The following is a 16,959-nucleotide window of genomic DNA, read 5'->3' as shown; positions in this document are numbered from 1 at the left end:
TATCAGATTGTCCAAATTATTATGACTTTGTTAGGAGTCTTTATGTATTTCAGATCAGGACTTATGCTGCAGCCTCTTGTTGAATCATCAAGATAGTTTTATCTATTGGGTATTTCTTTTTAAATTTTAGATTGGGCTTGTTGGGACCCAGGAAAAGCACTTAGGGTTAGAGTTGAAATGCTCAATAAATTCAGAATACAATCAGTTCCCTTTTCTGTGAGCAATACCTGTTTTTCATGTTGTGTTAGTTACTTCTCTCGTTCCCATGAATAACTGATGAGGAAAGACTTATTTTGGTGCACTGCTGAGAGATACTGTCTTGTCAGGGTAGGTGATGAGTACTAGTAGAAGTTTGAGGCAGTTGGTCACATTGCATTGGCAGTCAGGAAGCAGAGAGAGGCTCTGTGCTGACTGCTTTGGACACTGGCCAAAGAAGTTTCTTGGACCAAGATTGAGAGCAGCCCTATTCAGTGGAAATAGACATATTTAGAAGGCTCACATCCATTTATTCAAAACAGTAGGATTAAATTCCCCCTAGGGATTGTGACCTGGCCAAGCCATGGACCAGGTTTACAGCCATCAAGTTTGCAGTGAGATCTGCCCTATAGAGTAAGCCTGAAATCTACTCAGAGTAGTTGGTTACCCCAAAACCTTTGTGTACTAACTAGTACATAAATCTTTGCATTCCAGGTCCACTGCTGAATTTTCAGATCAGTTTCAGCTTGATTTCTTTGTGTTAAAATTGAAGTGTTGTATCTTCAGCAGTTGAGTCTTCTAGCTGTGGTGAATGAGCAGTGGTTGTAGTCTGTGTTGGTGGAGGGACCTCTAGGGAAATAGCCCGCACCTGACACTGAGAATATCATATATTTTATGTCTTCTGGAGGAAGCAGTGTTCACCTCTGCATGGTACTTCATTCAAACCCATTTTTTTCTTAAAAACAAAACATATATATGTTAAAGACAGTTGTGAACTTTCATGTGGGGTTCTGGGACCTGAAGCTCCAAGAGCAGCAAGTGCCCTCAACTGCTGAGCCATTTCTCCAGTTTCTGTAGGTTATGTATATTGTTAATTAGCTTACAAAGAGTAGATGTCCATAAGGCTATTTTCTTAGCTCACCCCTAACTCCCTCTTCCTCCCCATCTCCCTACCCCTGCTGAAACCTTTAACCACTAATATTATTTCCCACTACTTTCACATTACATATGTTCCACTACCTCCATTCCCTATAAGGCCCCCTTCTTCTTCCTGACCCCACTAAAATTTGAAGGTGGAATCCACATATAAGTGAAAACATGTATTTGTCTTTCTGAGCCTGCATTGCTGCACTTACTATAGTTTTTTCCAGTTCCATCCATTTTTCTGGAGATGACATAATTATTCTTTATAGCTGAGTAAATTCCATTGTATGTATACAGCACATTTTCATTATCCATTCCTCATTTTATGAGCATCTAGGCTGATTTCATTTCCTAGTTATTATGATAACAAGAGCAGTGACTGTGTGGATATCCCTGTGATAGGATATAAAATCCTTGGAAGTTTCCAGGAATAAGATTGCTGGGATCATGGTAATTTCTGTTTTTTAGCTTTCCAAAGAGGCTGCACCAATACATACTTCTCCAACAGTGAATTAAGGGTTCTTTTCCCACTTCCTCACCAGCATTTGATGTCATTTGTTTTCTTGATGGTAGCTTTTCTGACTAGGTGAGATGGAATCTCAAAGCCGCTTCAATTTGTATTTTCCTAGTGGCTAATGGTGTTGAGTGCTTTTTAAATGGTGACTGGCTTTTTTTTTTTTTTCCTTAAGAAGTCTTTACTCTTTTTTTTTTTATACAATTTTTTATTAGATATTTTCTTCATTTACATTTCAAATGCTATCCTGAATGCTCAGTTCCTTTTTGTTGTTAATTTTGTTTTGGTTTAGTTTTGTTGTTTGTTTTGGTTTGGTTTTTTTTTTTTTGTTTTTGGTTTTTTTGGGGGGAGCTGTTTTCTTTAAGTTTCAAGTTCTTTGTATATTCTGAACATCCTCTGTTGGATGTATACTTAGCAAAGATTTTCTCCCATTCTATAGGTTGCCCTCTTGATAGACAAAGTTTTGGTTTTGGTTTTAGGTTTTGTTGTTGCTGCTGATAAACAAAAGATTTTTAATTTAATGTGATCCTATTTGTCTGCTGTTGGTCTTATTTTCTGCCTGAACAGTCAGAGTCCTATTCACAAAGTCCTTCCCTGTACCAATATCTTAATGTATACTCTACTTTTGTTTGTTTGTTTACATTTGAGAGTTCTAGGTCCTATGCTAAGGTTCTTCATTTATTTGGAATTGGGATAAGGAACTTAGTTTAATTCTACATTTTGGTCTCCAGTTTTTTCCATCATACTATGTTGAAAATACTATCTATAATCCAACGAGTGCTTTTGACATCTTCATCAAAAATCAAATTGCAATAGTTTCCTAAACTCTTATCTAGGTATTATTCTATTCTATTTTATTCTCTTTTTTTCAATTTTTCATTAGATATTTTCTTCATTTACATTTCAAATGCTATCCCGAAAGTCCCCTATACTCTCCCCCTGCCCTGCTCCCTTACCTACCCACTCCCACTTAATTGGCCCTGTACTGGGTGGGGCATATAAAGTTTGCAAGACCAAGGGGCCTCTCTTCCCAATGATGGCCAACTAGGCCATCTTCTGCTACATATGCAGCTAGAGACACAAGCTCTGGGGGTACTACTGGCTAGTTCATATTGTTCTTCCACCTATAGGGTTGCAGACCCCTTCAGCTCCTTGGGTACTTTCTCTAGCTCTTCCATTGGGGGCCCTGTGTTCCATCCAATAGATGACTGTGAGCACCCACTTCTGTATTTGCCAGACACTGGCATAGCTTCATAGACAGCTATATCAGGGTCCTTTCAGCAAAATCTTGCTGGCATATGCAATAGTGTCTGCGTTTGGTGGCTGATTATGGGATGGATACCCGGGTGGGGTAGTCTCTGGATGGTCCATCCTTTCGTCATCCTATCCTATGCTATCCTATCCTATCCACCCCAGTGTCTCAGTAGTAATGGTGGTGGTGGTGGCCGCAGCGGTGTTTGTCAGTACCATGCTGCTTTTGTGACTGTGGCTCTATAGTATAACTTGAAATCAATTTGGTTATATCTCCCCCAGTATTGTTTTTGTTCAAGATTACTGGTCTGCAAATTCTATGGCCAGCAGAGTTGATTCACATGAGGCAAGAAGGAAATCCAGTTCAACATGACTCACTGTCAGGTGTTGACTCAACTAAGTAGTTTATTCCAGGCATATTTAAGTACAGCACAGTTTTGGAGAAAGGTTCCTGGTGATAACCCAATCCTGTGTGTACAGTAAAACTTAGACATAGTTACATCAAAAGTCCAAGTGACCTCTTCCATAAAGATAGGTTCTTGGGATTAACTGGGAAAGCGGGTTCAAGGGTAAACAGCTCATGGTAAAGGTCCAGAAGAGGATAGTGCTATAGACTGAAAAAAATGAAGAGTCAAGGAGAGCCAGGTATGACCTGGGCATACAGTTAATGGAAAGGTCACAGGTTATTAACCACATCCATTCCCAGCCTTTGGAAATACATCCGTTGTTTAAAGAAACATTCCTGGCTTCCCTAGTACTTACCTGACAGTACAAGGACCTCAGGTCTCCTATACCTTTTCTTAATATATGATCTATTTTAAAGACTGCTGAAAGTAATGTATTTGCAGTGTTTGGATGGAATATTCTGTAAGTGTCTTTTAAGTCCATTTATCTGTGATGTCATCTAATTCTCATCTTAATTTTGTTTTGTCAAGAAGACCTGCCAGTTGGTGAGTGGCAGGTGTTGGAGTCACCCACTACTATTTTTCTGTTGATCTGTGACTTCTTATGTAATACAATTTCTTTCCTGAAGTTTAGTGCAACTGTCTTTAAAACCCATGTTTACACTTGAAATGTCTTCTTGGTATATGAAATGACCATCTTTAATCACTTGTTTTGGTTTCAAGTCTATATCTTTGTCAGGTATTAGAACACTTGCTTGTTTGCTAGGTCCATTTGCTCAGAAACTGGACCCACGTCCTATGCAAGAGTAGCAAGTACTCCACTGTGCGGTCACTCTGGCCCCTTTAATGGACTCTATTGCCATGACAAAATACTTAAAGATAATCATAAAGAAAAGAGAGGCTTTTTTTGTTTGGTTTGTTGGCTTTCAGTTCTGGATGTCTGAGCACTGGACCAGCATCTGGTCAGCTTTTTAGTGCAGATGCCATTTCTCCTTTCAGAGCCCCAAGGTGGGAAGACAGATTGGCATGAATAGAAGAGATCACATAATAAGTATTTATAGTAAGAAAGAGCAAAGGAAGCCCCCCATTCACTCCTGAACAACCTGCTTCTCATATTACTAAACTACCTTAGTACATTGATCCTTCCTTGAAAGAGGAACCCCTGCGAACTAATTGTTCATGAAGACCCATTGCCTCTTAGCATTTCACATTTAAAAAGTGTGTTTGAGTGTTTTGTTGTTTTTGTTGTTTCCCTATTCTGAAAATTCTGTGATTGGGATCATTGGGCAAGTCTGGTTTGGCCTTCCATCATCTCTTGCAGATGCCTCATCAAGCTGTAAGGAGTGGTAGTATGTTAATGTGACACACATCAGGTTATCTCCTTGGCCTTTCACACAGTGTCTTAGGTACTCCGTGGTAAATACTTGATAACTAAAATGTTTTAGGTTGTAGAAAGCAGTCAGATTTTGGTTGGATGTGATGGCATGTAGATATATAGTTCAGCTGTTTGGAGGCTTAAGTATGGGAAAGCCAGTTTAAGATTTGACCAGTATTAAATTAGTATCCCGCTCAGTGTTTTAAAAAAGAAAGATTTATTTTTAATTGTGTATATGTTAAAGAGATGTGCATGCTGATTGCCATGACTGTAGCAGCCAAATGAATTGATTGAGCATTGATTGAACTGCAGGGGATTAGCAGGTGGCTGCGAGCAACCAGACTGGATGCTAGGAACTGAGGTCGGAGCCTTTGGAAGAGAAGCACATGCTCCTAACCACTGAGCCATCTCTGGCCGCTGCCTCATTTTTGAAAGACATTTTATTTTAAAAATATAGATTTGTTAGACATTTGTAATGCTGTAGATTAGAGCATGCATGGACTTTTGAGTCTCTTAAGATTTAATTGTCACTTCAAATTATGAATTAGAATTTTATTGTGTGAAAAGATGAATGCTTTGTGACATTGAAAGTTTAATGAATAAAGTATACATAAATACTTGATATGTATGTATATAAATTTGCTATATATTATATAATATATATGTCCTATTATATTCATACATACATATGTATGTATGAATATAATAGGATTTCAGTAAGCTTGGATTTGTTTATTGTTGGTTTTTTTTAAACAGTCTCAGGTATCCCAGTCTGACTTTGAACCCACTAGGTAGCTGAGGGTTGCCTAAGCTTTTAACCTTTCTGTGTCTACATGTAGCCATGTACTTGTGCCACCATGCCTGGCTTCAGAGACCATGGTGTAATACTCTAATATCAATTAAGATGACAACTTAAACTAAAGTATTTTTGTCTTCTAGATTATGTGTGTACCATACCAGTGGCGCATATATATGCTTATCATTGTTCTTATCAATGCCTTCGTGTCTATCACGGTGGAGGTAAGCACTCAGCTTTGGGATTCTTGGGTGACTTAGTGCTGAGAGAACAGGTAATACTATGTATTATTCAGAAGCCCACACTCACATTTCATTTCAGGGGAATTCATTTAGCTTCCTGATCTGATCTTTTCTGTAGTTACACTAAGATTTGATGGCGTTGCATTCAGGCATGGGGGGTGGAAAGAGGAGCAGGTATCCTGACCAGGCAGCTCCCAGAGCCGTGTGCTCTGAGGGGAGAGTAGAGGGGACCACTCTAGGAAGAAAGAGTAGTAAGTTCTCAATGCTGCTCTGTATACCAGTATAAGAAACAGGTACTGCAGATAAAATTGTGTTTAAAGGTTTTTATAGTGGAAGCTTTTGAAAGAATGTGTATATTTTAGTGGTAAATCTAGATTGAGAAATCCTGAAACTCAGCTGTCCTAACAAAAGATGGCTTAGATTTAAGTTGACATATGGGAGCATGGATGTTTGTAGTGTGCCATTTTAAGTTGTTCCATAGGCTGCATTTTCTGTTCAGGGGTCCTAAAAAGCACATCTAGGACTGTCTATCATAGCACTCCCTTTCTTACAGTGTACATCCATCTTCTCAAATGTTAGTTTTTATTCTTGTTAACTAAAGAATTACTTGTATGGGCACTGATGAAATGTTTGTATATATATATGTAGATGGAACTAATAATTAGATATTAAGTGAAAATAACTTTAAGAAAAAGGCTATGAATCATCAACATTGTTAGGGGAGCACTGGAGATTGAATCTGAATTTTAGAAAATTTAGTCTTTTATCAAGAATTTTGTGATTTTGTACTTATTATAAAAGCTCTGTTGTTTATCCTTTTGTAGTATTTACTGAGGCTTGCCATGTGAAAAGCCAATCAGTGTTAGTGATGTAGCATTGTGTGAATGTTATCAAATGTGTGTGTTTAAAAGGAATGACCTGTTTAAGTTAATTCTTAACTGACTGGAATATCTCTCAGAGCTTCTTCCTTGACACGGTCCTTTGGAAAGTTGTATTCAATCGAGACAAACAAGGAGAGTGTCGTTTCAGCACCACACAGCCACCACAGGTTGGAAATGAGGAGTTACTGTCAATTCTTCACTTACGTTTTGGTTTTTCCACTTGTGTTCTTGGTTCTGTTACTGTGTGCGTGTAGCTTCAGCTGTCTTTGTTGTGCCTGGCATTTCTTCTTCTTCTTTTTTTTTTTTTTTTTTTTTTTTTTTTTTTTTTTTAAGTAAGTCTTAGGAAAATCATGGCAAGCACTTAATAGAGGCTTTTTAGGATTTTGGGAATTTCATAAGACTTTTCCAACCCCATTTGTGTGTGTGTGTGTGTGTTGGTATGTCTGTTTTATCCTTATACAGAGTTTCTTTGTGTTGCTTTGGCTGTCCTGGAATTTACTCTATAGACCAGGCTGGCCTTGAGCTCACAGAAATCTGCCTGCCTTTGTCCCCTGAGTGGGATTAAAGGCGTGTGACCTCCTAGCTATGAGTTAATTCTTCCATTTCTGTCTGCTTTATTTATGTATTTGATTGTCACTAATTCCCTTACAGGATAAATGTTACATAAACAATTTTGAATCAAGTTTTGTTTTTTGTTTTTGGGTTTTTGTTTTGTTTTGTTTTTTAATCAAAATCAAGAGACACATTTTGACAAGCCGGGCGTGGTGGCGCACGCCTTTAATCCCAGCACCCGGGAGGCAGAGGCAGGCGGATTTCTGAGTTCGAGGCCAGCCTGGTCTACAAAGTGAGCTCCAGGACAGCCAGGGCTATACAGAGAAACCCTGTCTTGAAAAACCAAAAAAAAAAAAAAGAGAGAGAGAGAGAGACACACACATTTTGAGGATTTATTTCTGATTTCTATTTTCATGTATCTATTTTGCCAGTCGCTATGCATTATTTTAAGGTGGCCTTTTGCTTTCCCTGACAAATAACTCTAACTCAGAAAATTATTTGTTTATTTCTACTTAAGCAGTGGTGAGGGCTTTTAAAGTCAGTGAAATAGCCTGTGACGTACAGGTAAGACAAGGTTTCTCTGGCAAAAGGAAAGAGAAGCAGGCAAATCTGTTCCCTAGTATGAGAATGTTACAGCAGAGATCCTGACAGGATGGACAGATTATACTTAGACTGCTGTCAATCAATCAGAGCCCTATGAAAACCTTAATCTCACCTTGTCAGGAGTTGTGGCACACAATCTCACGCATGCGAAGTATCTGTAGAAGTACCATTTCATAGTTGAAGAATAGATTTACTGCATTAGAATCTGTTTCAAAACATGTTACCAGTGCTCTTTATAGAGTAGGTGATGTGTTCAAGGCTTCAGCTATCCTTAAGCCATGTGAGGGATTGAAGAGGATTGGCTGGAATTTCTTAAGTAGATCATTAACTCGTTTTCTTATACCTTTTTACCTAAATGGTGGGTTTTACCTAAATCCTGGGTTTTGTGTTGATAATGGCCTAAGATCCATGTTTCATGCCAGACTTGCTGTATAGGATATACAGTGCCATTTTGTGCTCTGCTCTATGGTAGAGTAATAGTGGCATGCATTGATAAGCATGAGCCTGAAGTCAGTTCCAATTTCTTTTTCCTCAAAGCGGTGTGATGCCTGTATGTTACTAGTTAGTTGTGGGCAAGACCAGAAAGAACTGGGGCCGAGGTCCTTCAGCTAGATCTCCTCTGTGACCAAATAGCTGTATTTTCTTTAGGTGACTTCATTATTGCAGAAGGTCACATTGGTTCAGGTCATTCTTCTCATGTGAAATACTAGTATTGATTGGAAAGGCATAGCCTAGGGAAACATACTGAATTTTTACATTCTCCAAGAAGATCTCTAACTCCCAGTGCAGGTGTGTTTTAAAGAGGTGTTTATTTGCTTATTTAGTCAAATAGGTCTTTTAAGTTCCCTATAAAGTATTTGAGTTAGAAATACCCAGATTTTTTTTTTTTGTTTCTTTTTTGTTTGTTTGTTTTTGATTTTTGAGACAGGATTTCTCTGGATAACAGCTCTGGTTGTCCTAGAACTCACTCTGTAGACCAGGCTGGCCTCAAAGTCAGAAATCTGTCTGCCTGTCTCCTAAATGCTGGGATTAAAAGCATGCACCACCACACTCAGCTCAAGGAAATTCCCAATTTTTCAACCACAATAAAATGGCAAAAACATACATGTTCTTTACTAATGCATCTTTTCTTAAAAAGTCTAGGTATTGGTTCTCATTCATTCATTCATTCATTCATTTATTTATTTATTTTTGGTTTTTCGAGACAGGGTTTCTCTGTGTAGCCCTGGCTGTCCTGGAACTCACTCTGTAGACCAGGCTGGCCTCGAACTCAGAAATCCGCCTGCCTCTGCCTCCCGGGTGCTGGGATTAAAGGCGTGCGCCACCAGAGCTCGGCTTGGTTCTTAATTTTTATTTATTTATTTATTTGTTTATTATAAAAGTTTTTATTTCATGTGAACTTCTGTCTCTAAAAGTGTTCATGGGAGGAAATGAACACTATGCTATGGGAAATAGTCCATAGCATTTAGAATTGGCATGTCCCACAGACTGGTCTGTTCTGGAAACCACTAAGTAAATGAGAATTTTGGCCTCAGTTCTGTGGTGTTTGGGTTTGTTTGTTTGTTTGTTTTTAAGATGTATTTATTTATTTATACAGCATTCTGCCTGCATGTATGTCTGCAGGCCAGAAGAGGGTACCAGATCTCATTATAGATGGTTGTGAGCCACCATGTGGTTGTTGGGAATTGAACTCAGGACCTCCAGAAGAGCAGTCCGTGCTCTTAACCTCTGAGCCATCTCTCCAGCCCAGTCTGTGGTTTTAAGAAAGCATTTTTTGGAGCTCTACTTTTAGAAAAGAGTTCTAATTTTAGAGAGATTAGTTTTCCTTTTCCATCAGATTCTTCTGAGTGTAATGCTTGCTTCTCTTTCAGTGGCAACTCTCTCTAGCTCCCTTCCTTTTCCTCTCCCTCCCATCCTCCAGCAAGGACCACTTGGCAGTGTCTAGAGACAATTTTAGGTATCAGGTTTTGACACGGAATAGGTAGAGGCCACTGGTGTTGCTAAATAAATGTACACAGACAACAATCCCTGCCAAAGAATTTTATAGCCCAGTGTGTCTCCCATCCTGAAGTAGAAACTCCAGGGGAAGGGAAGAAGCAAGGGCAGACAGCTGCTGGGAGCCTTACCCAGGGCACGTGTAGTGCTGACTGCTGCAGTCCTTCCTCTGCACTGCCACGTCAGTGTTCCTCAGCTCTAGAGAGGCCCAGGAGAGCTCAGACTACAGCTCCCCAATCACTGTGTTAGTGTTGGGAGAGAACACCCCTTTCTTCTTTTCCTTACCGTACTCATGGGGACCATTGATTTGGCTTGAAGATTTCAGAGCTATAGGCTGCAATCTAGGCTCCACACTAATTCTAGGTGGCTTAATTGGGAAGTCATGGGAGAACGAGAATTTTGCTGTGCACTATTACCCTGTTGAGTATATACCTCATTTGTGAAAATCTGTGAACTGTAGCCATTTTGCAGCTTGAAAATCTATATGAAAATACTGTTTCAACTTACTCATATAGAATACTAATTTGGGTTGTATTTGCTTTATATTTAGAGTTGATCTGGAAGATTTATGAAAACCACAATACATGCAATGCATGAAAATGTTTCCTAAACAACTGCTGGTTGTGAAAAGCTGGCCATTAGAATGTACAACTAGGAATGTCTCAGAAGCAAGATCTTTATGAACATTCTGTATGGTTCTCTGCTGACCTGTGAGACAAGGGTCTCAGGAATTCTGTTTGGCTACACTAACCATTCCAAATTAATTAAGTCTAGGAATCCAGTGTTCTTCTGCTTCGGGGACTGAAACTTTGCTCTGGGGAGATCCCAGTGTTCATTCTAAGCCCTGTGACTAAATAGCCGTAGTGTTGCACAGTGACTGACTCTCTCCCCTTGCTTTCCTCTCCCGATTTCTCACTTTGTCATACCTGTAGCCTTTAGTTTTCTCTTCCAGTGAACTGTGGTATTTTGGGGGGAGATGTGTGTGGTACATTTATGTGTAGTGTCACCAACCTATATATAGTGTATCTTTTTGTATGGAGATAAAGAACAAACATGTTTCTAACTATGGTGGAGTAGGGGGATCTCAGGTGTTACTTGTGACTTAACGTATAATGAATATACATTGTTTTAAACAGATGTGAAAAGTACACACATACCCACAAATGTTGGAAGAATGCTGTGCAGTTATAATGCCATTTGTGATTAGCTTTAATTATATTGCTTGCCTTAGCTTCCAGGGGGTATAGAACAGTGAATTTAGAGGGGGAATGTGTGTGTCTATGTCTTATCCCATTACTTTTGGTTTTCTGCCTGTTGTATATCATCTCCACTCAAAAGATTCATCTGCACAGACAAGCATGATGTGTTTCTCTGACGCTTTAGCAGTGCTACTGTAAATGAAAGTGACAGCTTTCATATTTAGGAACAATGATCTTTTCCACAATTGGACTGAAGACTTGAAGCACAGGAAAGGAGTACAATGCAGTAACTGATTGTTGTGGTGCAAGCACACTCGGAAGGAAACTGCTAGCTTTGCTGTGGATTCTTTTTTAAAAAGAATAATAGCACAGCTGCACTCCCCCAAGTCCACCCCCACCCCTACTTCGATTTCCTTTCTTTTTTTTTTTTTTTTTAATGTAGGATCTCACTGTATAACACTGCTGACTTTGAACTCACTTTGTAAACTAGGCTAGCCTCAAACTTGTGAAGCTCTTCTTGCCTCTCCTGAGTATTAGTTATTACAGGCACATTCCATCGTGCATATCTAAAAGCCTTCATTGTGATGATAATAGAGGTTACTTGGAGAATAATCTTTAAATCTTCTAGTTTCCCCAAGATTGTAATTCAGCTTATCTGTGACTACCATTTTGCCTTTAAATCCTTGGGAGCAATGCAGTGCAGTGTTCTATCTACAAACTGAAGAAGAGGGGCAGAGTTACTGATGGCTGTCTTACTGAAATGAGAGAAGGTCCTTGGGGGATTTAGTTTTCAGAGCTTTCATTTTGAAGTACTTTTGGTCCTTTCTATTGCCTACTCTTTGCCTTAATTGATCGATGGATCAGCTGTATGAGGCAGAACTTTCACTTTGTAGCTTAAATTGGCCCAATGCTTGCTGTTTAGCTCAGTCTGGTGGTGAACTTCACAATGTCCTGCCTTGGACTCCCCAGTGCTAGGATTGCAGATGCTACACATGCCAGGCTCCTGTTGGCCAATTAAGAATTGTGTTTCAAGTATACGTTGTAACACATTTGCCTTCCTTAGCCGTAGGTACTTTGGATGTTCATAATTAGAATGCTCATCTGGTATGCTGTACCTTCATTTTGTACAATTGCTCCTATCCAGGTTAGAGTGTAGTATGGGCTGGGTCAAAATTTTACTTGGGAGAAGTAATAGCCAAAATAATTTATGAGCTGTTTTCAGAGGTGAAGTATGGAGCACCATTCCTGGCCAAAGCTGTGGTTTTCAAAGATGTGATCCTCCCCACCCACCCTCCCCAAATGTGACAGTGAGATCCTGATCTTCACCTTAAGGTGTTTGCTTCATGCTTTGTGTTTTGAAAGTGATATTCGCAGTAACAATGACATCTTTCACTGCCCTCTTATTAAAGTGACCGGTGGGTATGGGTAATCTAAGAGTAATTTGAGATAGAGTAGGAGGATTTCCAAATTAAATACTAAAAATATCTTCTCAGTATTTTCTGTTAGAGAGTATATCAGTACACAAGACACATGCACAAAACTAAAGGAGCTGGGGGAAAAAAATCCTCTTTAAAAGTAATCTGTTCCTAAATTGAAAGCTGGCTTTTTTGCATGAAGTTTTTCCTAGTTATTTGTTGTATTTAGAAGTTATTTCATATTGTTCTGTGCACAATGCATGCTTTAACCAAAAAAGCCCTTACTCTGGTGTTTTTCCTTTCCTAGGAGTCAGTGGATCGGTGGGGAAAATGCTGTTTGTCCTGGGCCCTGAGCTGTAGAAAGAAAACTCCAAAAGCAAAGTACATGTACTTAGCACAGGAGCTCCGCTTTGATCCTGAGTGGCCGCCTAAACCTCAGACAACGACGGAAGCCAAAGCTGTAGTAAAGGAGAATGGATCATGTCAGATTATCACCATAGCATAACAAAGGCTGCTCTCTGTGCTAGTAGCAGTGCTCAGCAGCATGCACTGTTGAGCTTTTCTGACGCTGTGTCAGAATGGCACTAGTTCAGTTTATATCCCTCTCATAATATGGCAGTTCATTAAAATACAAAGCAGTAAAATGTCATTTGCTGTACGATTATTAACTATAAATCTGGCTATTTCTTCATCCAGTAACCTAAATATGATATATACTTTATATTGGGTATGAGAGATCTGTGTTTGGGTTTTATAGATTTTAGCTTTTGACACGTTTGCCTCTTTAAATTTACTTTTCATAAATCCCCTTATTAGAAAGTTCTTTTACATATAGGCCCCAAAATTGTGATTATTAAAAATATAGTTAATTGTGATTAGCCTCCAGTGAAAATAGGTTGAAAGCCTGTTTTGATCCAGTGTTTTCTCCCAAAGAACTCTACGTTAAACATACACCAGTTTTCTTTTATGACCTGGAGTTAGGAGTGAGTTTGTGTGTTGTTGATAGAGCAACTCAGGTAATTTCCATTTCTGGTTTTATATTCTCTGTATCTCCTGCCTGGGTGTCACTTTCTAGACAGTAAGGCGCTCCACTGCTTGCTGTCTGAGATATCCTTCATAGTATTCCATGGCTCCCATACTGCAGTCTAGTTAAGCAAAGAACTCTCACTAGAAAGGTTTATTTCAGCCGGGTGTGGTGGTGGTGCACGCCTTTAATCCCAGCATTCGGGAGGGAGGCAGGGGCAGGCGGATTTCTAAATTCCAGGACAGCCTGGGCTATACAGAGAAACCCTGTCTTGAACCCCCCCCCCCCCCGCCACCCCCAAAAAAAGGTTTATTTCTGAGCAGCCAGGCATGATAAGTAAAGGCCCCTAGTCCTGCACAGGAGGCTGAGGCAGGAGAATTGTTTAGTCCTGGAATAGATAGTAAAAGCCTGTCTCAGAATACACAAGCAGAGAAGGATCGGGGTTATGTCTCTTGGCAGTAGATCCCATTCATACCTCTTCAAACCTATTTGTTTTTTTTCTTTTGGGACTTATATGATTTTAAATATTTCATATTCTCCCTCCCACTCCTACTCTCCCTCCTTCCCTCTCTCCATCCCTTCCTCCTACCTAAAGGAATGGAATGATGCTGTTTTTGTTTTGAGTTTGACCTTAACCTTGCTATGTCTCTCCTTTGAATAATGGGGCTTAAAAGAATAATGAACATGGAATTTGAATTACTTTTACAAAGCAATATGAACTTGTAGAGCTTGTCTTGTGCCATTAGGTGGCACCAGAGATCATCACATACCTATTTTGTAACAAGTGAGCTTGAGAAAATTAAGAAAATATATACATTTATTTAGCCAAAAGGAATGAAGAAAGCATTTACACATTTGTGTTTTATCTGATTCTGTTCAGTTCTCAAGGAACTTTCACAATGCTTTCCTAGGTAGGACCTGGCAGTTTGGCAGTGCCTTCAGTTTAGCATTGCTATAAAATGAACCCTGAATTAGCGAAACAGTGTAACATTATTCTGTGTTCTTTATTAGCTAACTACAAGTGTATGCTTTCCACTCTGGTTGATCATTAGTTCCCTAGTACATACTTAAAAGTTTACCAAATGTTAACCAGATTTTTGAAACCTCCCCCCCCCCCTATTTATTTATTTTTTATGTTGGAAATACCCGAATGATGTTTGGTAATTGTAGAAAAAGTAAATGTGTCTCAGGATCACTATTACTGCTGTTGCCACTAGTGATTCCTAGGAAATACATAATTGACTTTTTCCAACAAAATGTATATTATTACATGTTAGATAATAAGAACAATTGTCCCGTGAATGATTCTATGAAGCTATGCATCTTAGACCTCTTGAGCTGTGAATTAGCACTATTTTCTATGGTTACTTATTATCTATTGTTTTATACTTTCTATGTTCATTTCAAATAATGTTAATGTTATTCAATCATTTTCTGAATTGTTAACTCTTATTCTTTGGTTTAAATACTGAAACATGATTAATTGCTAACTACAGCTTAGAAACCCAATATCAGTTGTACTTAACATCTTTAAGAGCATGATCATAAAGGCTATTTTGACAGTTCATTTTAACATTTAGAGTTGATAAGGGTTTATATCTCATCTGTCCATATTGTTTGCAAAGGAACAAGGTTTTATGTAGGTGAGAGAAAGCATTTGTACGAAGTTAGATTTGAACATAGATAAGATAGGTTATTCCAGTTGAGAATATTGTTCGAAGAATGTCTGTGAATGCAGACATGGGTCCTGCTTAGTGCCATAGGTAGACTGAGTCTTCTGTAAGTCATCATTACATAGTAATTTTGGTTCTGAATTTTACATTAAATTATTTGAATATATACAGACCTAAATTTTAAAATCTGTACATATATTATTTTGATGTATTAAGATTGATAATATTGCTGATTTAAATTTTATTTATGCACATACTTAAAGGACAGAAATGTCTGGTAAAGTAATTGTTAAATAATGATATGTAGCTTTTTAACTTTTTAAATAAATAAGATTTTTTAATGTGGGTCTCCCTCAGGGTTGTTTAAAGTTGTTTGTTTTCCTCCCTTACATATAAATAAATAATGGTAACCGGTTTCTATCTTGTAGCACCAACTGCTGTAAGGGAATGCTGCAGACAGTGCTTGGGCGAGTGTGGCGCCAACAAGCCTGAGATTCAAACGCTTTCCATTTAAGCAAACCTCTTCTTGTTTTTATACTTCATTTTGTTTCCCATGTTGATGAAAGTACTGCACAGTTTCAAAGGCATGGTAAATAATGTGTTTCTTTCATATATATTTTTTTCCAAAAGCAGCAAAAATTCATATCCAGTGAAGATCAACTTCAAGCTTTAGAGAACATCTAATATCTCATGCATGCAGTTTTGTTGTATCAATTAAAAGGGTTTTGTATATTTATGGTGGGAGGCTACTGGGAACTTTTAACAAAATAGGGAATTAACTTTTGTACAGTCTGGGCATTTACATGTATTTTTAATGTATTACAATTTGGTAATTATGTGCACATGAAATTAATAAAAGTTACTTCCTGTTATAATTTGTGAATTCCCTGAGACCGTGGATTTTTTTTAAGTAACTTTATATATCAGAAATGACACATCTTTATATTTTTAAAATTGTATTGCTGCTCAAGAATGGTACCCTTTTGTCAAAAAGGTAGATATTCATAATTGTACATTCAGCATTGTAAATACCATATGAAATCCTTTTTGATTAAAGCTATTCAAAATAAAAAATTTTAATGAATTAAATATGTCAATATTTTTTCCTGGATCCTTACACACTTGTTTGATTATGTGGCTACAGCTAGCTCTCTCAGAAACAGTTTCACTGTAGATGGGGTTTCGTTGTTTTTGCCTGGGAGGCTGGTTGAGAGGAAGGCAGCTTGGCTATTTAGTTTGATGGACTGGTTGGGGGAAGAGCTGGCTGGCTGGTGCACACTGCAAGCAGAATGGCAGTTGGGGACTCTGGGGTTGCTGCTTGGTGAAAACCAGAGCCAGCCAGACTTTTTGAAGTAAGGTCCAGGGATCCCTCTGCCTACTGTGCTTAGCTCCCCTTGTGAAGTTCCAGGGATTGAATGAGTCTTCATGCTTACAAGGCAAGCATTTTGCTTATCTAGCTATCTCCCCAGGCTCTGGATCTTGTTCTTAAAGTGGGTGAAAAGTGGAAAATAGTGATAGAAGCATATTTAACGTAACTCTGCCTCTTAGGTACATACAAAGAGATCTGTACCCCTGGATCTGAATGCTAAGGGAAACAGCGTGAGAGCATTTAAAGGAATTGGTGGGTATTCCCCCTTGGAGGGATCTACTTGATAATCTGTGACTTGACAACCAATAGATAATAGCACTTATAAAGAATGTCTATGTTATAGTTACATATAGGAAAAATGAGCACAGCTGGACATTGTGATGCATTCTTTGTGATTCCCAAACTCTAGGACACTAAGGCCAGAAGATTGTAAATTTGAAGCTAGCATGAGCTACATATACATAGCCAAGTTGTTGAGAGAAAAATAGACATAAAAGGGGAACTCGAGTTTCTCAGAAGCTGAAGAACAGGTGGCCCTTCACTGTAA

At 38.6% G+C, this 16,959-nt stretch overlaps 1 protein-coding gene across 3 annotated transcripts in view; it reads left to right on the top strand.

Moving 5' to 3' along the window:
- Atp13a3 (ATPase type 13A3) overlaps positions 1 to 16,132 on the top strand; it is a 76,449-nt gene extending 60,317 nt beyond the window's left edge. For 2 of the 3 annotated variants that reach the window (NM_001128096.1, XM_011245879.3), the window contains 3 exons: positions 5,603 to 5,683; positions 6,660 to 6,749; positions 12,654 to 16,132. In NM_001128096.1, coding sequence (NP_001121568.1) covers positions 5,603 to 5,683; positions 6,660 to 6,749; positions 12,654 to 12,851 — 369 coding nt within the window. In that variant the 3' untranslated portion in view covers positions 12,852 to 16,132. The remainder of the gene's footprint in view (positions 1 to 5,602; positions 5,684 to 6,659; positions 6,750 to 12,653) is intronic. The other variant, NM_001128094.1, reaches the window with a different exon arrangement.
- Positions 16,133 to 16,959: the final 827 nt, after the last annotated feature.

Source organism: Mus musculus, chromosome 16, assembly GCF_000001635.26.
Source record: "Mus musculus strain C57BL/6J chromosome 16, GRCm38.p6 C57BL/6J".
NCBI classification, from domain to species: Eukaryota; Metazoa; Chordata; class Mammalia; order Rodentia; family Muridae; genus Mus; species Mus musculus.
Note: the sequence above shows the minus strand (reverse complement) of the source record. Positions and strands in the feature narration are given on the sequence as shown.